The 21,106-nt window shown below is 53.9% G+C and overlaps 8 protein-coding genes across 9 annotated transcripts; 4 read left to right on the forward strand and 4 right to left on the reverse strand.

Moving 5' to 3' along the window:
• Nucleotides 1-132: 132 nt before the first annotated feature.
• J3458_003663 (uncharacterized protein) lies at nt 133-893 on the reverse strand. The gene has a single exon (XM_066117884.1). The coding sequence runs from the start codon at nt 599-601 to the stop codon at nt 242-244; it is 360 nt and encodes a 119-aa protein (XP_065977676.1). The 5' UTR covers nt 602-893; the 3' UTR covers nt 133-241.
• Nucleotides 894-1,221: 328 nt separating this feature from the next.
• On the forward strand, nt 1,222-3,204 carry J3458_003664 (uncharacterized protein). The gene is made up of 3 exons (XM_007808624.2): nt 1,222-1,714; nt 1,882-2,637; nt 2,706-3,204. The coding sequence occupies exons 1-3, from the start codon at nt 1,627-1,629 to the stop codon at nt 2,822-2,824; spliced, it is 963 nt and encodes a 320-aa protein (XP_007806815.2). The 5' UTR covers nt 1,222-1,626; the 3' UTR covers nt 2,825-3,204.
• Nucleotides 3,205-5,889, reverse strand: J3458_003665 (uncharacterized protein). Of its 2 annotated transcripts, XM_066117885.1 has the most exons (4): nt 5,345-5,872; nt 5,238-5,279; nt 4,445-5,184; nt 3,205-4,364 (listed from the first exon to the last, which is right to left on the reverse strand). In XM_066117885.1, exons 1-4 carry the CDS (start codon nt 5,555-5,557, stop codon nt 3,923-3,925), a joined length of 1,437 nt encoding a protein of 478 aa, XP_065977677.1. In that variant the 5' UTR covers nt 5,558-5,872; the 3' UTR covers nt 3,205-3,922. The 2 variants fall into 2 exon arrangements, with proteins under 2 accessions (XP_065977677.1, XP_065977678.1); XM_066117886.1 differs by having other exon boundaries at nt 5,238-5,889.
• Nucleotides 5,890-5,958: 69 nt separating this feature from the next.
• PWP2 (U3 snoRNP protein) lies at nt 5,959-9,060 on the reverse strand. The gene is made up of 3 exons (XM_007808622.2): nt 9,000-9,060; nt 8,781-8,893; nt 5,959-8,715 (listed from the first exon to the last, which is right to left on the reverse strand). The coding sequence occupies exons 1-3, from the start codon at nt 9,024-9,026 to the stop codon at nt 6,165-6,167; spliced, it is 2,691 nt and encodes an 896-aa protein (XP_007806813.2). The 5' UTR covers nt 9,027-9,060; the 3' UTR covers nt 5,959-6,164.
• A 549-nt stretch (nt 9,061-9,609) lies between these two features.
• Nucleotides 9,610-10,964, forward strand: spn4 (Septin spn4; the record flags this gene model as incomplete). Its single annotated transcript, XM_007808621.1, has 4 exons — nt 9,610-9,711; nt 9,795-9,957; nt 10,014-10,324; nt 10,386-10,964. 4 exons carry the CDS (start codon nt 9,610-9,612, stop codon nt 10,962-10,964), a joined length of 1,155 nt encoding a protein of 384 aa, XP_007806812.1.
• Nucleotides 10,965-11,787: 823 nt separating this feature from the next.
• Nucleotides 11,788-13,414, reverse strand: PKP2 (Plastidial pyruvate kinase 2; the record flags this gene model as incomplete). Its single annotated transcript, XM_007808620.2, has 3 exons — nt 11,788-12,588; nt 12,665-12,947; nt 13,215-13,414. 3 exons carry the CDS (start codon nt 13,412-13,414, stop codon nt 11,788-11,790), a joined length of 1,284 nt encoding a protein of 427 aa, XP_007806811.2.
• A 975-nt stretch (nt 13,415-14,389) lies between these two features.
• J3458_003669 (uncharacterized protein) lies at nt 14,390-14,704 on the forward strand (the record flags this gene model as incomplete). Its single annotated transcript, XM_066117887.1, has 1 exon — nt 14,390-14,704. The coding sequence occupies one exon, from the start codon at nt 14,390-14,392 to the stop codon at nt 14,702-14,704; it is 315 nt and encodes a 104-aa protein (XP_065977679.1).
• A 1,471-nt stretch (nt 14,705-16,175) lies between these two features.
• On the forward strand, nt 16,176-20,831 carry UBP15 (ubiquitin-specific protease ubp15; the record flags this gene model as incomplete). Its single annotated transcript, XM_066117888.1, has 12 exons — nt 16,176-16,178; nt 16,777-16,939; nt 17,017-17,164; nt 17,257-17,716; nt 17,776-18,718; nt 18,771-19,336; nt 19,389-19,421; nt 19,482-19,630; nt 19,678-20,104; nt 20,165-20,479; nt 20,542-20,671; nt 20,722-20,831. The coding sequence occupies 12 exons, from the start codon at nt 16,176-16,178 to the stop codon at nt 20,829-20,831; spliced, it is 3,447 nt and encodes a 1,148-aa protein (XP_065977680.1).
• Nucleotides 20,832-21,106: the final 275 nt, after the last annotated feature.

Raw genomic sequence — 21,106 nt, forward strand, 5'->3', positions numbered from 1 at the left:
TTGCTTTGTTTCCCAGTGTTCAATAGGCCTTGGCATCGGCACATGAGGCCACTTTTAGGTCAAAGGGCTTTAATGTGAACTTGAGGTGAGCAGGGCTTTTCTTCCAAAACATTTTTACTAATCAGAGCGTAATAGCATTCTAGTAATTAAGGCCGCGTGAACACACGGGCTTTTATTTTCAAGCCCGGGCAAAACAAGGAGCTGTTGGTAAAGGCGGACACATGCCCGGTAAAAGTAGCGGCTATCTGGGATGGCTTGAAGCCTTTGAGTATTGGGCGGCGGTGCTACATGCTCTCCCGACGGCATTTGAGTCTTTAAGCTCGTGCTGACAAGCACTGTGCGTGTAAACAAGGACACTGTAATACGTTCCAAACGTGCCGAGTTTCCTTTTCAATGTTCTGTCGCCAGGAAATGATGCCGCTCCATCATACTGTTGCTTACAGTATGCTGGCGCATGGCGAGCATACTCGAGCACCGTCTGTTGAACAGTCTGGTGCGATTTTTGGGCTACCAATACTGATGCTGGCCCCACCTTGGACCCTGGGATTGTCGGGGGAGAAGGGCCTTGGATCAAACACAGATCCATGCTGTTATAGTGCATCAATACTGTTAGGGAGCGAGCTTGGCTACCACCAAAGGCTGTTTGTCCAGGGACATGTTTCTAGGATCACGGATCCGTGGGTGAGGCTGGCTCCCATTAAGGGCTGTTGTCTGGGCAAAAGTTCCCCTTCATACGGAGTACTATTACGGAGTATTTAGCATCAAATACCTAGTGTTAGGGAGGAAGCGATCTAGGAAGGAGCGCCTCAGAAAATTCGGAGACCCAGGAAGGTGCAGATGCCAATCAGAGGGAGACTGGGCTCGCGTAGGGCAGCATCTCGAGCACGGAAAAAAAAAATCGTTCTCTTTCAAATTGTGTTCGACTCCCCGCATTTCCTAACTCGAAGCCGACAAGAAGCGCTGGCCGACAGCTTTTTTGCCGTAGTGGAGAACGCCATGGCGGTTCCAAAGCGAGGCTGTAGCCAAATTGGCCAGTCGACGCCCTCGCTCCTCTTCTTTGCGTCTCTCTCTCTTTTTTCTTTCGCCTCTACAAGTGGCCCTGCAGGGATTTGGCGGATCCAATGACATCAGCCCTGCCATTGTAGCAACCAAGCTGGTCGGGTCGTTTGATATTGCTCCGTACAAAGAAAAATTTGGTGGGCTTGCGTTGGTGGTGTGTGGCTGTTGTGTGGCAACTGTGTGGTGATGAAGCTGTCTCTGGTGCGCCTACAACACAACACCCACCCCCCGGCTGCAAGAAGGCTCCAATTCTTTCACCGTTTGATCAAGTCAATTCTACTTTCAGCTACCTCTCGTTGGCTGGACGCCCGTGGAGACTAGTTGCAGCTCCGGTTCTGCCTGCAGATCGTAGTGTGTTTGGTGTAAATCTACGCACTCCGTAGTAATCAACAAACAGACCCTTGATAAGTGATCCGTCACCGCCAGCTTTTTTTTTTTTTTTTTCCTGTTCTCTCTTTCTCTCCATCTGTCCCTCCCACTGTCCTCTCTCTCCTCCCTCTCTCCATATATTGCGTCGCACATCCTTCAATTTTACTACCAGATTCACGTCCGTTCCCGGCAAGCAAAATGTCTACTGAGACTACTCACGACCCTGTCCTGTACGAACAGCTTGAGGACATCCAAGATGACTTTGACCAGGTTGACATAGAGTTGAGTAAGTGTTTTTTTTCTTACTCTCTTTTTTTTTCACATCTGTTCAACCCCCGAGCTCGGTCTTGCGGTAAGCTGGATAAAATGGGCACAAGGTCTATGGTAGACTTGATTGCCCTGATTCAGCAGGCGAAATCCATGCTTGGCAACTTTTGGCTAACTTGACCTCAGTGCGCGTCGAGCATAAATTGACGCGCGATCTCTACGCCAAGCGCGACAAGGTCATTTCTCAAATCCCAGGCTTCTGGCCTCTCGTTTGGGAGCAAGCCCCGCCCGATATCGACGAGTACCTTCAGTATGAAGATTCTAATGTCATTGCGTCTGCTCTCAAGAACATGTCTGTCGAGCGCTTTGAGCTTCCTGACGGAGATCCTCGCAGTTTTGCCATCAAGTTCGAGTTCTCTGAGAATGACTACTTTGAAGACAAGACCATCGAGAAGAAGTTCTGGTATCGTCACGGCAAGGACGATCTTGCTGGTCTTGTGTCTGAGCCTGTTGAGATCAAATGGAAGCCCGGAAAGGACTTGACCAAAGGCCTGCTCACCCTGGCCAAGAAGATTCACGAGGATGACAAGGCCGGCAAGACTGGCGTGACGGAAAACAAAACTCAGCTGCTCAAGGTGAAGGAGGACGCTAGCACGGAAGGCCGCAGTTTCTTCAACTTCTTCGGCTTCCGAGGCCACTACATTACCGAAGAGGAGAGCCGCGAGGCCGCCAAGACTGCGGAAGAGGAGCGCAAGGCCCGCCAGGAGGGCAAGGAAGTCGAGGTGAAGATGGACAAGGATGGCGATGGTGACGTCGACGTTGACAACGACGATGCTGAGGACGATGACGAGCACGAGTACAAGTACGACGTCTTCCCTCCCGGCGCCAATGTCGCCCTTGCCATTGCTGAGGATCTGTGGCCCGAGGCCATCCGCTACTTCCGTACGCTTACAACCCCCTTTTCAGAATCCACAACGCTTCGAAGGATTTATGGACTAACAAACTCGCAGAAGAAAGTGAGGAGCTTGCTATGAGCGAGGTGGACCTTGGGGATGACGGTGCTGACGAGGGCGGTCAGATGGACGAGGACGAGGACGAGGAAAAGCCCAGCAAGAAACGCAAGGCTTAGGCTTCTTCTTGGGCATCACTAATGGAAAATGACGTCGAGGGGACGGTAGTAGAGCAGCCTGGAAGGCGGTGGAGATGCTCGGCTAAAATGAGCTGGTTGGTTTTTTTTATACGACGGAATGGTGTTTGACGTTGAGATAGAACCACATTACCCGCTCACCAATGTTGAGCACGCGACTGATTTTTTTTTCCTTTTCCCCCTTTTGTCCTTGATTAAATCTCTGGGTGCAGAGCGCAGTTTGCTGTGATGTCGGCGTTGCTTGAACTGTACTTTGCTGGGCCTTTTTACCTTTGTTGTTGCTTGATGTCTACGAGTATGGGGAGCAGTATACAGCTGGGGGAACACGGTACGTTGAGCCATACGAAAGCATACATTTCCATACCACAGTACAACTTGGGATCCTGAGAGATATTGCTAATCGCTTCTACGTCTAAACGGTTTCTGATTGCCCTTGCATAAGTTGAGCAGACGTACCATTCGCCTCCCATCTAGACCGTGGCAGGTGTTTTACACGAAGCCCAGAATGTGGCTCTCATCACCTACCATGGGCAAAACGTCGTTCGTCTCAAATCAGCCGACACGGCGCCACGCAGACGTTGCTTAACAGCCCAGCCGCCCATCCTTGAAGATGCTCAGGTTCTCATCCTGGTCGGGGATTACTGAGTTGACAGATTGACGGCCTGAGCGACGACCAGAATAGTTGGCATGAGCACCCCTTTGCGTCATGTCTCATTGGCCAGGTACGTCGCAGAGCTGGGAGGCCGACAGGTCTCGTGGGTTACATTCCTGCCCGCCCAGTTACGCAAAAACCTCAAAACTAGCCTCGAGCTACAAACATCCGATTCGTCGGGGCAGCAGCATTCCCTCTTCCATTCCAACTCTACGCCGGGAGCCAGATTGGACCGCGCATTTGTCACCCCCCCCCCCCCCCCCTGGCGGCAAATACGGCCTGATTCCGTAGAATAAGCTTATTTGGACCTCGGCCAGCAGGATCACGGTATACAATGTAGGCGTTCAAGTAGCGGGTAGCTTCCACAAAACTGCCACTGAATGGATTCGGCGTTTGAAGCAGGCCCTAATTCAAGACACAATGTGCCGTTACGACAGCGCGGGAATGCCCTCCCACGCCTGGTCGAAGCCGGCGCCGCGGACCCAGAGGGGATCCTGGCCCTCGACGCTCCTGAGCAGCATGTAGTGCGCCTTGAGCCAGTCGTTGTCGCCGCGGAGCCTGAGCCAGCCTCTGCCCTCCCACTCGCGCGACAGCCGCTGCGCGAGGAGCAGCGACCGGGCCACCTTGATGGCGTGCCCGTCGTCGGCGACGCCGTGGTACCGCGGCAGCAGGTCCTCGGGCCGGGAGACCTGCCGCTCCCCCGGGGCCTCGTAGTTGGCAATGTGCGAGGGCGAGAGCCGCGGCGCCCCCCGCGCAATGTACTGCAGCACGTCGTAGCGCATCTTGTGCTCGAGGATGCGGATCCGCGCGGCCATTGGGAAGCACGGCCTGTCGAGGGCGAGCAGGAACACGGACGCGTTGAGGGCGTGTCTGGAAAAGTTAGCCGCGCTTTTCACAAGTGTGCCATGTAAACAGGGAGTTTATTAAAAAAAAAAAAAAAAAAGCCATACATGAGGTAAAAGTCGTATTTGGGGATATGAGGCGGCTTCCACGACGCGCTGGCCGCGACGTACGCGCCGTGGTGCAGCACCTCGGCCACGCGCTCCTCAAAGTCGTGCTCACGGACGCGCACCTCTGCGCACAGCGCAACGGCGTCGTCCAGCGCGCGGCCCAGCACGCCGGCGTACAGGCCCTGGCCGCCGTCGCGCCACTCGGCCGCGCCTGCCAACTTGCCGTTCTCGGCACGCAGGGCCTCGCAAATGTCGGAGATGGCGCGCGGGGGCTGCCCGCCCCGGCCCCGCGCGGCCTCGTCGACGCGGTCGAAAAAGTCGCCCAGGGCGTTCCTGTGCACGGCGGCCTGGGCGAGGCCCTGCGCCATGATGGCCGGCTGCTCCCACTCGAGGCCGAAGCCGAGCTGGATCATGGGGTGGGCGAGGCCCGCGAAGAGCCGCTGCACCATGTGGCGCGCGGGCCCGGCCCCGTCCCCCCCGGAGCACAGGAACTCGCCGACGACGGCCTCCCAGCCGCGCCGGTCCATCTCGTCCTGGAAGAAGCGCAGGAAGTCGGAGTAGTGGGCGCCGCGGCCGAGGTACTTGTGCGCGTGGCCGGCCCAGTCGGCCTGCAGCTCGGCGACGACGTGGCGCCGCGCGGGCATGCGCCCGAGCTGGTAGGCCCGGTTGGCGTCAAAGGCGGCCTGGATGGCCGAGGGCGGGGCGCCGGTGCCGTAGAGCGCGAGGAGCTGGTGCACGAGCTTCTTTTGTTAGACCAAGCGGCGTGACGAGTTGCGGGAGCGGGCATGGGTACATGGTTGTGAAACCCGGCAGCGTTGAAAAAGACGTGGTGTTTCTATCGTCGTCGGCACTCTTTCAGCTTGGACCGGCTTCGAGGCTGCGGAACGGGGGCAGACATACCTCCAGGTCGGCCTGCAGCAGCGACGACACCTTTGCCGCCGTCTCCTCGTCCTGCTTGCCCTTCCACAGGCCCGTGTCTTCTGCCCTGATGACGATGCGCGTGGCTGAAGCCATGTTGGCGCGGAGCTGGGACCGGACCGAGTACGCGCGGGTGGTTATTCTCGATGGTGAAGACGCCGTGGTGCCTGGCACGATGCTCGACACGGAGAGCATGTGGCCGGGTCCCGGGGGAGGGCGGCCCACGGATTCCGCCGCGTCTTTATACGAGTTGCTGGCTGGCGATGGGTATGGCTTCGGAATAGGCGGATGAGGGTCGCGAGGGTCGCGAGGGACGCCTCCGTGTGGCGTTCACACCTACCCCCGCGTCCGTTGTGATCTTGCCTACGATGCGACCCTTCGTTGAGCACGGCGTACGACAACATGCGGTTGCTGACAAATGACGTGTGGTGTGAAGGTGTGGGTTGCAATTCGGGGACTTTTGGCGCATGGGCCAACGGATATCGAGAATATCCTTGGGTTGTGGTGAATGACGACGGAGACGAGCGGATTGGTTCACGGCCCCGGGATTTTTTGACAGTGGAGGCGTGATGCGGAGGCGACGGGCTGGGTTTGTGGGGTAAGATGTCATGTACTCCGTAGCCTGACTCCTTGTCGGCTTGGTATGCGAATGTGACCCGAGACAATCATTTGTTCTGGGCGCCGCGCGCTGTGTCTGGGCATGGAACATGTGCGTCACGTCCGCGCCCCCGATTCGCAACACCGGGCTCGACAAAACGGTGGCTCCAAAGCGAGCTTTTGAACTGGTATTTACATAAAACGCCTATTCTAACCCAATCCACTCGTCCTCGTCGTCAGTGTCCTCCTCCCCATCCGCCAGATCAATGGCCATTCTCTCGCCACCCTTTACCGTCTTCACGCCCTTGTCCATGGCAATCTCCTTGCCGGCCTGTCCTAACAAGTAATCCACCATGTAAACGTTTTCGTCTGCCAACCTTCTAATCTCATCCCTCATCTTGGAGACTGCGCGTGAAACAACTCGCAATTCGACGTCCACCTTGCCCCTGTTTACCGTCAACCACTTGCCGTGCTTGTCGACAAGTGCCTTTATCCACAGTAGACAAAATTCAATGTGTGGCGACTCTTCGGTCTGCGCCGCCACAAACCGCAGTAATCTTGATACGTAAACGGTGGGCAAGTCCCCTACTACGAGGGCTATGTCTGGCGGGGGCACGGCCTGGAACACACGCTTAATGAGACCGGCTTCGTTGAGACGGAACGCCATGACGAGGGCCTTGAGGTAATCTTTTTCGGATTCGAGAACGTGCAACGTCGACGCGGGCGTGATTTCCATGTTGAGGTCAAACGGATCGAATTGAACTGTCTCGTCGAGGCTGTAAATGAGTAGACCTTCTGTTGATGCGGCGCAAAAGGCCGTTCCGGCTGGTGAAAAGGCGATGCCGTTGATACGAACGGCTGGCAGTTTCTTGCGCGCAGACGGGTCGCCGCCGCGTTTTGAGCCAGGAAGGCTCGAGTCGATGCGGTTCTCGCGGTCCGAGGCCTCGCCTTGGTCGTCTAGTTCGTCCACAGGCCCTGCTTCTGTGAGGCGTCTGCTGTTGAGAAATTCTTGGGTTCCCGACAGGGAGAGGTTCACGCTGACGGTAAACTTCTTGAGGAGCACCATGGTGGTTACCGAGTAGAGACAAATGTACTTGCTGTTGCCGCCGGCAAGAAGACAGCTTCCGTCGGTGCTGTACCGAATGGAATTGAAGCTTTTGGTCCCTTGGACGTTGGCTGCTGTCCTGCGGTCACTGAATTTACGCCCACCCGAAACGTCGCGGCGACCGTCCAAGCCAGCAACCTGCTCGGCATCGGCCATGGACCAGAATGTCAACTGTCCGTCGAGCGTGGAGATGGCCAGCTGCAATGAGTCTGGCCGTATCGCAATGTCCAACACGTCTGCTTGTAGCTGAAGGGGCTCGCTCGTCTGGGTTCTGCTGAAGATGGACCAAATTCGTGCGGTGCGATCCCAGCTGCCACTGACCAGAGAATCACCGTTTGGTGAGAATGCCAATGCCGAGACGGGACCTTCGTGACCCGACATTTGGTCGAGAAGCTGACCGGTTTGTACAGACCAAATGTGGACGTCGAAAGAGTCAAGGGAGCCTGCGGCAACCACTTCACCACTTGGGTCGACAGCCATGCATGAGAATGAGAGTCGCGTCGGCGCCGTGAATGTACGAAAGTTTCTGTATCTAATCAAATCCCACGCTCGAATAGAACCGTCCAAACTGGCCGTAAAGAGTACATTTCCCTTCTTGGCGAACTCGCATGCTGTCACACCGCTGGTGTGTTCTGTAAATGTGACGATGCAGAATCCGGATTCAATGTCCCAAACTTTGATCTTTCCGTCGTCTGCGGTGGTAATGATTCGCTGTCCATCGGGTGAGTACACCAGCGAGTTCATAGAGTCGAAATGGCCTTGCTGCTTCAGGATATACGATTCCGATTGCCACTCCCACACCAACAGTTGTCCTAGTTTTGAAGCCCCAAACGCCAACCACTCTCCGCTTTTGTTGATCGTGACAAAGTCAATGTCGTTTTGAGAAATGCTGAGCTTGTGAATGTTGTTAAAGTCGGGCATTTCGTACAGCCCAAAGATGCCGTTGGAGAACCCGGCCACCAGGAGGTTTGATTCGGGATGGAAGGCGGCGCATCTGACATGGGCGCTTCCCTGCATGAAGTAATGCTTCTGTACTATTCTCCATCGCATATCGGAATCGTCGTCTGTGTCGCGCATCTCCTCATCTTCCTTGGGATTGATGGGCTTAACATAGCGCCATTCAAACACAGCGCCGTCTTTGCTAACAGTATAGATTGTTTCCTGGTCTTCGGAGAACCAAGCACCAAGGACGGCTTGCTTGTGACCTGACAAAAAGGTAGGAGAAAAGCCTTCCTCTTGATCCAAACTCCATATTCGCGCCGTCAAATCTTTGGATGCTGTGAGGAAGAATCTGGAGTCGCTTGACCACTCGATGTGTCGCACGTCATCGAAATGTCCAGTGTGTCTATGATGTCTAACGAAGGGTGCAAACTCGAGCCCGCCTTCGGCATTGGTATCGGGCGTTGACGGCACATGCCAAACTTCGACGACGCGCCCCAGCCCAACCGCAAAGTGCCTTCCCGAGGGAGAGAATGAGAGAGCCGTGACCTTGGATCGGAAAGAAAAGTGGTATATGGGAATTCGGCGAGGGACGTTTGTTAAGATGGCCTGACCATCTTCGTCAACAGTGAGGAGGAGGTTGCCGCGGGGTGTGAGACCGATTCGTGAAATGTTTTTGCGATGGGCGAAGGGTAGCGTGTGAGATTTGTTTCTGCGCAACACGGCGTTAGGTCAATGACCAATTGGCTTCAATATTGCACGCATGAATATACTTACTCTACTAGATTGAATACGGTCACTCGGTTGCCGACTGGCGAGAAGAGATGGGTGCCATCTGGACTGAAGAGCAAGTTGCCCTGGCAGTAGACAGTACCCAGCAAGTTCGAGAACTGCGCAGGTTAGAGCTTTGTCCTGATGAAGAGGTAAACGTTTACAACGGATGAGACGTGAAGAAAGAAAGAAGAAAGAAAAAAAAAAAATAAGTGCACTTCTTACCTTGAAGTCAGTCTTCATTGTTGCCATCTACCTGCAAGGCCATAGAGTTCGAAGATGCCGCTGAGTATGACACCAAAATTTCGACATCGGCCTTATCGATAACACAGACCTACTTTTTCTCGGGAAATTGTAAGTTGCTGCGTGCCTGGGTAGCCATACAATGGAGGGGCCGGTAGATAATTGTTCCTGGTCTGAGATCTAAGCCTTGTTGGGCCAAGCCTGGTGCCCCGACCGCGTAGTAATGGACACCGTTGGGAAGGAAAAGGGGACCAGTACCTGCACCCCCGTGTGGCCATGGCTCCAGCCAGCCAACCAAGGGCAGTAATTTTGGACTGGGGCTGTCAATGGATGGTTTGATTGATGAGATGGGGCACGTTGAGGACTTCTGACCAGCAACCCCCCCTTCTAGTCTGGCTTGATGCTGCCCCTGAAGCACGGAGTAAGTAAGCTACAACCTCCACCTGCCTCCGACTCCATCCTTCAATTCGGTCCCGTCTTCGACCTTTGGTGTCTCCTCGTTCTTTTCCACAGCTGCCTCAGACTGTGTGCTTATTGTTAGCTTCAAGACCGATTGCTTCCCATACACCGTTCCTTCTCACGCGTCTTCAAGATGGCACCAGCTGCTGAGAGCGCCTCATCGATTGGCATTGCCAACCTCCCCAACCAGCGACACAAAATTGTCGCCAAGCGGGGAGCCAGCTTCACCATCATGGTATGTTGATTAAACGAATAGAGGAGCTCCCACTATTTTCTTCGATCGTCTGTTGATTGGGTTAATACTGACGTAAGTCGTAGGTTGCTGGCGAGTCTGGCCTGGGCAAGACCACCTTCATCAACACTCTCTTCTCCACCACCATCAAGAACTATGCCGACCACAAGCGCCGACACCAGAAGCAAGTCGACAAGACTGTCGAAATTGAGATCACCAAGGCTGAGCTCGAGGAGAAGTTCTTCAAGGGTATGCAGTAACCTAGCAAAGCATGATCACGTCCCCGACGACTAACCGTGAATCAGTCCGCCTGACCGTCATTGATACTCCCGGATTCGGCGACTATGTCAACAATCGTGACTCTTGGATGCCCATTATCGAGTTCCTCGACGACCAGCACGAATCCTACATGCTTCAGGAGCAGCAGCCTCGCCGCCAGGACAAGATTGACCTTCGAGTCCACGCCTGCTTGTACTTCATCCGCCCCACCGGCCACACTCTGAAGCCCCTCGACATTGAAGTCATGAAGAGACTCTGCTCTCGGGTCAACTTGATCCCTGTTATTGCCAAGGCCGACACGCTGAGCCCCGCTGACCTGGCCAGGTTCAAGCAGAGAGTATGATATTCCACAACAGCCTACTCTATCCCCGTACCAAGTACTAACAACCCCCCCCCAGATCATCTCTGTTATTGAAGCTCAGAACATCAAGATCTATCAACCCCCTATCGAGGAGGATGACGAAGCTGCTGCTCAACACGCGCGAAGCCTCATGGCTGCTATGCCTTTCGCCGTTATCGGTTCCGAGAAGGACGTCAAGACCAACGACGGCCGCATTGTCAAGGGCCGTCAATACTCATGGGGTGTTGCCGAGGTCGAGAATGAGGACCACTGCGACTTCAAGAAGCTTCGTTCCATCTTGATCCGAACCCATATGCTTGACCTTATTCACACTACGGAGGAGCTACACTACGAGGCGTACCGTGCTCAGCAGATGGAGACTCGTAAATTTGGCGAGGCCCGGCCCCGCAAGCTGGACAACCCCAAATTCAAGGAAGAGGAAGAGGCTCTGCGCAAGCGTTTCACCGAACAGGTTAAGATCGAAGAGCAGCGGTTCCGACAGTGGGAGCAGAAGCTTATTGCCGAGCGCGACCGCCTCAACAAGGACCTCGAACAGACCCACGCCCAGATCAAGCAGCTGGAAACCGAGCTCGAGCAGATGCAGGGCAGTGCTGTCCGCAGTCATGGCCGCCGCTAATTCATGAATGGCTTCACAAGAAGGCAATTTTAATGTCGGACAAGCCGGAATATTCTTTCCTGCTCGTCTGATGCGTGTTTGGGGGGCAGGAGTCTGAAATGACTGTAATTTCTCTTTTTTCTTAAACAAGGTCATGGTCAACGAATACCATAGTTGATGAGGAAGAGGGCATTATGGATACCAAGGTAACCTGCTAGTACTACGGAAGAGACAGAGAGCCCCGTGAGTTATGCTTTCGGTGGGTTAGTAGAGGGGTCCTTGCAGCAACTTGGAGCTCTTTGACTCTTTGTGTCAGGTCTATGATAGACTGTGCAGTCAAGGAAAAGTAAGGCCTCTTTTATTTACAATCAGACAGGGGCGCGTGCAACGCAAGCTGTTTTTTGATCATGTAGCCTTATTTTATTTGCTCGTTTTATACTCCAACACCGTTTCTCTGTCAGCCGAGTGCTTTGCTTGGCGGAGGTAATTCAATCACAGTTTTCGTTTATTCGAGTTGAAGCCAGTTGCTGAGTGTAAAAGCCTCTTGTATATGTAACATGCCGTCTTGGTCCAATCGTGTGTAGATTCAATGCCCCAGCTCACCAACTCCATGCTCGTATGGGTCTCGTTTGCCAAACCCAAAAAAAAAAAAAAGAAAGAAAGAAATGATGAAGAACTATACACACGGCTAGACAAACTTGACCGCTGCTAATAACCAGGTATGCCAAAATGTCCTGAATTGCTTAATTCCGCCCTCCCTACATATGTTGTCGAAAATACATGGTACTCACTTGCGCATGCTGTACGCTAGCAAAGATTCGATACAAGCCTTAGACGCCAGAGGCTAGACAGAGTCCATGCTTGCTCTTGTAACGAGCTGCTCATTCTTATTGCCCAGTCTGGATATCTGCAGGAACGCATCCACGCCGTATCCCTCCAGACTGTGCAGATTCAGACTGCCGGCCCAGTACTCTGCGTATACTCTGCTCAGCGGCAGGCCCATGCCCAGGCGCAGGTTGGGAGGCCGGCTGGTCAGGGAGGACAGGGAGCTCTGGTAGGCGGCGGGGGCCTTGAGGTCGGCGCGGCCCAGCTCGTCTTGGACGTGGAGCTCCTCCATTGTAGCGGCCATGCGGGGGACCTGGCCGAGATTCTCGAGGTGCTTGGCCGACTGCGGCCCCTTGGAGAAGGACCACAGGTAGGGGAGCTCGGCGCGGGGGATGCCGCCGCCGCGGTCGGATATGCGGAATATGACGTGTTCTTGGGCCTCGCAAATGGTCACCTCGACGGGGGGAGGGGGCGACGAGGGGTCCGGCTGCTTCTGGTGCCGCTCAATGACGGCCTGGACCGAGTTGCGGAGGAGCTCGCCGACAATGTACTCGATGTGGCTTAGGATGTAGGGGAAGCTGGCGTCGAGGTGGCCGACGACGTTGACCTCGGGGATGGGCGCGTCGGGCCCGTTGGTGGAGCGGGCGAGGGCCGTGACGGCTTTGGCGCAGCGCGTGATGACATCCTTGGCGGAGCACTTGATGAAGACCTCGCCGATGAAGTCGGACTCGGAGAGCTTCGCGCCGGGCGAGAAGTAGGGCGAGTTGAAGGTTTCGGTGAGGGAGAGGTGTTGCTCGGCAATGACGCGGCGGGATATTCGCTGAAGACGGGGGGGTGTGAGTTTGGCTGCGGGAGAGCAAAGCGCTGCGTTGGGATTGCGGAGGGCGGGGACTTACGGATCTGAGAATGGTGTTCATGAATTTGTCGAGTTCTTGGGGGTCCATGAGCCCGCCGCACTCGAGGATGCCCATTGCCAGCTTGGGGATCACGGTCAAGTGGCTCCTGAGGTTGTGGCGGATAATGTCGCACAGTCTATCGTTGTCCTCTAGGGTCTTGATTTCTTTTAGTTTGCGGAATTGGTCAAATGCCTTGTAGTATAGGTCGTAGACTTCGCTGATGTGCGGATTGGTTACGACGACGTAGGGCAGCTGTTGCATGTCTCGGAGACGATGTGCTATTCTGCAAAGCAAGGGAAGCCGTCAGCAAATCAAGTTCAATTTGTTTCGTTGGGGAGGAAAGGGACTTGACTGCAACTTGCCTGGCTGGGAGCTCTGTCCGGACATAGTTTGCTGAGCTGATGAGGCGCGACTCGGTCAGAGAGCGGCCAAAGACCATAAGCTGTCGCAAGCTTATGGGCCTTGCTTCTCTCGCCACCCATCTATACATGTTCCTATTAGGGAGTTTGTCTGACGAGGTAGGGGAATTATTCCCGTGGGGAGCACATACCCGTCCAGAACAGATACAGGCCTCCAGGCGCCGTTGCTGGCTTTGCGAGATTGCTGCTGTTGCCCATGTCGTCGACAGATTGGTGAAGGCGACGGTGATGTACATTCCGGCCCGGTGACTGGGCTTCTGGCTGCTGCGAGCACGGCGCCGCGGCTCAATCCGCACCGTTTGCCGGTCTTGCACAGCGCGGCGGAGAACATGATTGGAATTCCATGCAGCGGCTGGGTGATGTGAAGGGAGCACGGTTTACGTTTGTTCTTCAGTCTCTCTTGCAATGTAGATATGGGGTGCTTTGTTGGACTGGGAGCTCGTGAGCGAGATCGGTCGTGTGCCCTTTTCGGGGTGGGTGGGAACTTCAAATGGGAAGTGAGATCGGAGGGGTCCACAGGGCAGAAAGGCGAGTGGGAGCTTCAACTCGGGGACAGGAGGATTATATGCGCACGAGAGACACTTTTCAAGATGTCGGCCTGTTCGAGTCAGCTGCTGCGATGGTGTATGAGGGGGATTGCAGCTTGGAAAGGGGAAGTTGGGTCAAACGAGATGGCATTGTCTGTCGTGTGCAGCACCTTGGAGAGTCACGCTTCGCCCAAGGCCAACTTTGGGGTTAGGCTTCCAAGGCTCACATGCTTGTACAATGCTCCAGGTTTATGCATGGCAGAGTTGCAGCTAGTTTTGCATATTATTTTGCCGGCAATGCTCGATGGCATGACCAGGAGCGGTATCGGGCGCACAAGAGCATGAAACAGCCACAAGACTCAACAAGAGCACCTGCCGGACACCTGCGAGCTGCAGGGCCAAAGCCATCGCAGGCCAACGAGCCGTGGTGCAGAAGCTGCATGGCTAGCGGCAGAGCGACGGGCGGCTCATTCGCGGGATTGGCGCATTCTGGAGAGGGGGTCGCCCATTGTGGTGCCAATTTCGGGAGCCGGTGTGCTAGTCCAGGCGCGAAATGCCAGTCATAGGCACCGCGTACGTGCTGAGTTCTGAGTCGACACACCACACGCCAGACATGTGACAGGCCTCGCCCACTCGCAGGCCGTGACGGGCACTTCCCAGGGTGACACTGAATGTACGCAGTATAAAGTAAAGTATCAAGTTGCCGTCAGCACATGTCAAACTGCATGGAGTTCTTCTGCAGTTTGACTCGAAGCCCAGATGCACTCAACTGATGAAGCATGTGGATAGAGAACCAGGCATTTGAAGACTCAGCACCAGACACTTGCATAAGACAGTCAGTCAGCCCGCCGTTCACCTTCCGTCTCCCGTCTCCCGTCTTCCGTCCCTCTCCGGACCAGGCGTTGTACGACCCGACATGGGAGCACCGAGTAGTTGATGTTGCTTCAAACTACTGCCCTAATAGCTTCCACGGCTACTCGACCGCGGTTGACAACGTGCTCTCCAGGGGTTGTCTTTCAGCTCTATCGACAACCTACACACACTTTTGTACGCCGTACAAGTCACGGCCGAGGAGCTCAATTGCCGTTGAGTGAGCCCGAGAAACAAGTGCTCATTGTAGGTGGCGCACCGCAGCATCAATGGGTTTCAGCCTTCGGCGTCTCGTCCGGTGCGGAGTGCATAACCGTCCCATCCCTTGTGGAGGAGTATAAGACCATATCCTCCAGGATCAAGCCTACATGTTTATTGTGGCCTGTTCGCATCTGACATAGCCTTTCCGGCATCGACACCGGTAGTCCGTCATTTCCATCCCTCAATGATAAATGCCTAGCCTGCGTGCGTCCTGTCAATGGGAGAGCATATGCCGAGTCCTCTAGACGGATTATAGTCAAAATGAACCGGCTCACCAAGTCCACGGAACTCGGCTTGCCTGGCGGCGTTCCTTTGCTGTTGTGAATTCGAGCTTGCTCTGATACAGGGAGACGCCATGGGTGGCGTGGAGCTAGAGTCTGAGACAACCGTCGGTTATTGTTAGTGGGATACTTGGTTAGAACTTCCAGAACGATTCCCGCGCCATGACAGTGAAAGACTTCTCTCACCGATTGTGGTGGTCTATTGTTAACTGACCATGACCGGCCGATATGCGTCAGCCATCATACCCTTACTGCGTACAACTCCGCCCGTTGTTGTCGAGTCCCACTAGTTTGGCTTTGTCTCATGGTGCCTTTACCAAGTGTTCCTCCTCGCTATCACACTCAAGTCAAGCCCTTGACAAACTGAGTGACACACATCCCTGCCTCGCCACCTGTCGCAGCAGCAAAGGAGGCTTCCAAACCGCCAATGCCGAGAATTCAGCTGTATATTCTCCCCATTGTTCCAATTGTTCATTCGACGGTGCTCCTCACGTCTCTCGACTGTAATTTTGCACAATAGACAAGGTGTTGTTGCGTCTCTCTGGCACCCCGCATTGAGACCGAAGTTTTGCCCCCCCATCCTGTGTGCGCACCGTCCACTTCAGCTCGGTTGTGTCTGTTACCCACTTAAGCAGACTCGAGCAGCTCTGTCTGTTGGTGCAGAGTACGTATCCGCATCCTGGTGCCGCAGAGCTGGTGCTGCATGTCGATTTGTCTGCCTGACGTTGACGTCGTCGTCGTGTTTGCCGCCGCCGCCGCCCTTTGCCACCCGTCTTGCCCGTCCAAGCATAAGCACACGCACCAGACATTACACACACTGAATATTGCACACACGCAAAAGCACGAGCGAGTACCAACGTGTCACTCACAACCACCACTTGTGCAGGCACGCCGTCCGCACCTTCCCCGCCGTACGCCGTCCATCGAACCGTTGCCGCGTTGCCGGAAAGGCTGTCTTGAGCCTCACCAGTACTGACACGCACGATTGCAGCATCCAATCCCTCCATCGACCTGGATAAGTAGGTAGTCTGGCGCCCACGTTCTTTGTCTGCGCGGACCGTGTCTGCCGGTTGTGCTTTTCTGGCGGTGCGAGCTTTTGATCCGGGAGCTGTGTGGAGCTTGAGCTGGCTTCGTCCTGCTGGCTGCCGTCAAGATGGTAAGAGAGAACCTCGAGCGAACATGCCCTCCCCGGCGATGCACCTTCCCTCCGAGTTTTGTTTGGTACTCGAGTACTTTGGCACCTGCAATGTTTCTTCAAACCGTCATGAGACCGAACAGCTGCGACAGCTGGCCGCGGCCTCTCGGTTCAAATCTGGAGGTCAACCTCGCCCCAGATGCCCTCAGCCCTGGCTGCTTCGCCATTGGCATCATGACCCTCCATGTCGCTTCATAGACACTGACCCGGTGCCATTTGTACTACTGCCCGCCTTTGCACTCAATCAGAACAAAGAGCCCCATTACCAGGCCTGATCTTGCGTTTATTGCACAGTCAAGCATCTGCCTCAGGGCCGAGAAGCGACGGTTGCTGCGACGGTTGCTGCGACATGTTTTGATGCCCGATTTCATCCATCCCTATGCCAGACCTTTTTTGCATTTTTGTGGCGCGCCGTCATCCAACTGCAACACGATATTGTCGCGGTCCTGCTGTGCCGCTGTCCTATTCTTTTGTTGCATAGCCCACCATGGAATTCCCTACCCGTTACTTGCCTCATCGCACGAGACCAAAGACTAACAAGCATTCTCGAAACCGACAGAGCTACAATGTTGACTCCCCCAATGAGATGGTGGTGGACACGGACGACTATGTCGGTGTCGTCAATGCTCCAGAAAAGGACTCTGTCGCCATCATCAATCCCGACGGGCTCGAACAGGGCGATTTAGATCAACAACTCCAGGACCTTCCGCTGGCTAACGACTGTATGTTTGCCCCTCAACCGGACAATCCCACGACGCTCTATATATGGTACAAATCCAACTTACATGGGGCGCTCTAGATGATGCTATGAGAGAACTCGTCCTGCCCCCGTTGCTAGACGAACCCAAGATCCTCGAAGACGCCCACAACACATGGACTGTCGAGAATTGGAGGAGTATGGGTAAGAGGGAGCATGGCCCCATCTTCCAGGCTGGTGGCTACCCATGGTACGTGTAGACCCCAGCAATACCTTCTGGGACTTCGTTCCTGTCCGTGACGGAATACATGCATATTTTAACACCTTCCCTTGACGTCATAGGCGAATCCTCCTCTTCCCCCACGGCAACAACACTGACCAATGCTCCATCTACCTGGAACATGGTTTTGAAGCCGACGCTGTGCCAGACAACTGGAGCTCCTGTGTACAATTTGCTCTCGTCCTTTGGAATCCCAACGATCCGAGCCTATACGTTCATCATGCCGCGCACCACAGATTCACCAAGGAGGAGGGCGATTGGGGCTTCACTCGGTTTGTCGAGCATCGAAGAATGTTCAACGTACCCTGGGAACACGGCACGCGGCCTTTGTGTGAGAATGACGCAGCAAACATAACGGCCTACGTTCGTGTTGTGGAGGACGAGACTGGTGTATTGTGGCACAACTTTATCAACTACGACTCTAAGAAGGAAACCGGCTACGTCGGTTTGAAAAACCAAGGTGCCACTTGCTACCTGAACAGTTTGCTCCAGTCACTCTATTTTACCAATGCCTTCCGCAAGGTAGATTTCTACTCTCGCCCCCTTCCCTGATTTCTTCTTGCATAACTAACAGGCTTTAGGCTGTTTACGAAATTCCGACAGAGAATGACGAGAGCATGCAAAACTCTGCCTACACACTTCAACGACTCTTCTACCAACTCCAGACCTCCGATCAAGCAGTCGGGACCAACGAATTGACGAAATCATTCGGTTGGGAGACGCGCCACATCTTTGAACAACAAGATGTCCAAGAACTGTCACGAAAACTGATGGAACGGATGGAGGAGAAGATGAAGGGCACCAAGGCCGAAAACGTTCTCCCAGAAATGTTCAGTGGCAAGATCAAAACGTACATCTCTTGTATCAACGTGGACTACGAATCGAGCCGCATTGAGGACTTTTGGGATATTCAGCTCAATGTCAGTGGCAACAAGAACCTGCTGGAAAGTTTCCAAGATTATATTCAAGTTGAAAAGATGGACGGGGAAAACCAGTACTTTGCCGGAGACGAGCACAAGTTGCAGGATGCCAACAAGGGTGTTATCTTTACCAGTTTCCCCGACGTTCTGCACCTGCAGCTCAAGCGATTCGAGTACGATATTCAGAGGGATATGATGATGAAGATCAATGACCGTTATGAATTTCCCGACGTCTTCGATGCCGCACCTTATCTGATAGAGGATGCCGACAAATCCGAACCTTGGACATACCAGCTTCACGGAGTACTCGTCCACAGTGGTGATTTGAACGCCGGGCACTACTATGCTTTTATCAAGCCGGAAAAGGATGGATGGTTCTACAAATATGACGACGACAAAGTCACACGTGCCACATCTAGAGAAGTTCTGGAGGACAATTTTGGTGGAGAGTACAGAACTCCCAACGGGTATCCTCGTGCTCCGCTCCAAAAGAAGGCCCCAATCATTCGCCAGAACAGCGCATATATGTTGGTCTATATCCGCCAGTCGAAGCTTGATAAGATTCTGTGCAGTGTAGAGAAGCATGATATTCCTCAGCATCTGCGTATGCCTCCCATTGTCCCAGAAGTTCCGAAAACAGGCTAACATCTTTGCAGAACAACGATTTGAAGAAGAAAACGCCCTCAAAGAGGCCCGTAGGCGTGAGCAGCGGGAAGCACATCTTTACATGATGGCCAAGGTTATCACAGACGACACATTCCGTCACTACGGCGGTACAGATCTGTGTACCTTTGACTCGAACCAGGACCCTGATGAGGCTTCGCCACGATCGTACCGAGTCCGTCGCGCAATGACCATGGAAGAGTTCACCAGCCAGGTTGCAGATGACATGGGCCAAGATCCTCGCAAGGTGAGACTCTGGCTGATGGTGAATCGACAAAATAAGACCATCCGGCCCGATCAGCCCATTATGGATCTCCGCCCAACAGTTGAAGAAATATACAGTCGATCTGCCGCACACAGGGACACTAGCCTGCGAGTCTGGGCTGAAGTTGCTGACCAGCTGGACGCGAATGGCGAGCCCATCTGGCCATCATACCAGAGCCAGGCAAATGGTGTAGTCGTCAAGAATGATACTATTCTCTTGTTTCTCAAGCACTTTGACGCCGATGCTCAAAGTCTACGTGGCGTTGGCCATGTCTACATTGGCAAGGAGAAGAAGGTTGAGGACTTGGTTCCTCAGATCCTTTGAGAAGATGGGCTGGGGCGACAAGCTACCTGCGGAGGAGAAGCTTCTTCTGTGGGAGGTATGGCATTCCAACTTCAAAGCCATACCCCGAGTCCGAGTATTATACTGACCTGTCTAGGAAATCAAACCAACGATGATTGAACCTCTGAAAGCCAAGCAGACCCTCAAAGTTGCTGAGCTGCAGGATGGTGATATTATTTGCTTCCAGCGTTCATCTGGACGCTCAGCAGAAAAAACACAGGCGCAAGACAGGCCCCTGCAAGAGCCGTAAGTTGCCGCTTCTGCAGACTACCTTATAGTTACTAACAATTTAGTATTCGATCATTGGAGCGATTTGAGGACGCCAGAGAATACTACGACTTCCTCGAGAACAAGAGAACTGTCAGGTTTCACCCCCACCCAACCAGATGCGACCAGAACCAGTATCCGCCATTTGACCTCGTTCTCAACTCAAAGATTAACTATGACACATTGTCGGAGCGAGTTGGCTCTTACTTGAGCATTCCGTCCACGCATATTCGCCTTTGGACCGTCAACGCCACGACAAACAACCCGAAAGCGCCGGTCCGACGTGGAACAAACCCCAGCCTAAGGCAGATATTAAACCCAATGGGAAATAGTCTCAATTCTAGCCAACGGGCAGATGCGTTCTACTTTGAGGTATTGGAGATGAGCCTGGCGGAGCTAGACACCAAGAAGAGCATCAAGCTCACTTGGTTGAGCGAGGGTATTACCAGAGAGGTATATGCGCGATCAAGAATTGCCCCAGCAGCACCTGAATTCACTAACAGCTGTCTGTAGGATCACTTTGATTTGCTCGTTCCAAAAACCGGCACCATTGACGATCTGATCCAGGCTCTGGTGAAGAAAGCCCAAATACCCGACGAACAGGAAGGCGGCAAGATAAGAGTGTATGAGACGAGCTCAAATCGATTCTATCGTGAACCCCGAAGGGAGCACCCGATTATGAACCTCAACGAGTACACGCAACTCTACGCCGAGCGGATGTCGAATGAGGAGGCCGCAGCACCCGATGAGAACTTTATACAAGTCTTTCACTTCCAGAACGAAGTCAATAGAGTCCACGGCGTACCATTCAAATTCCTTCTCGTAGAGGTAAGTGTAGACGAGGCAGTGATTGTGGTATTCAGCAAGCCACTAACCCTGAGACTTGTTAGGGCGAGAAATTCGCAGACACCAAGAAGCGTCTTGAGAAGCGCACCGGCTTCAAAGGCAAGAGTTTTGAAAAGATCAAGTTTGCAGTGGTCCGCCGGGCAAATTACTCAAAACCCCAGTACCTCAATGACGGTGAGTGCCTCTGCAATCAAAATATCAATTGCTGCTGCTGACTGTGGCAGACGATGAATTATGGACCATGGCGACAACCGAGGATGATTATCTCGGCCTGGACCATGTGGATAGAACCAGATCGCTAAGGAACGGCGTTGGGGATCTCTTCCTTCGATAAAAGAAGCAATCAACAAAGTGTGAATATACCATTTGTAGCAAGATGGAGGCGGCAATGCCTGGATCATGACGGCGTCAAGGTGTTACCCACCGTGGTTCTGTCTAACGATATGTACCTGGTAGCCGAGCAAGCAAGAGAAGGAGTAGAGGCTCTGGATACACGAAGCGCTGGTCGGACACTGATTACTGATTAACATGTATGACTTTGGCGTCATGTTGGGGCCTTGGCCTGGATAACAGGTGTATCGGGCAAGGTGTATGTAAGACGAGACAGCC

This window comes from Metarhizium acridum (genome assembly GCF_019434415.1).
Source record: "Metarhizium acridum strain ARSEF 324 chromosome Unknown scaffold_13, whole genome shotgun sequence".
In the NCBI taxonomy this organism is placed as follows: Eukaryota; Fungi; Ascomycota; class Sordariomycetes; order Hypocreales; family Clavicipitaceae; genus Metarhizium; species Metarhizium acridum.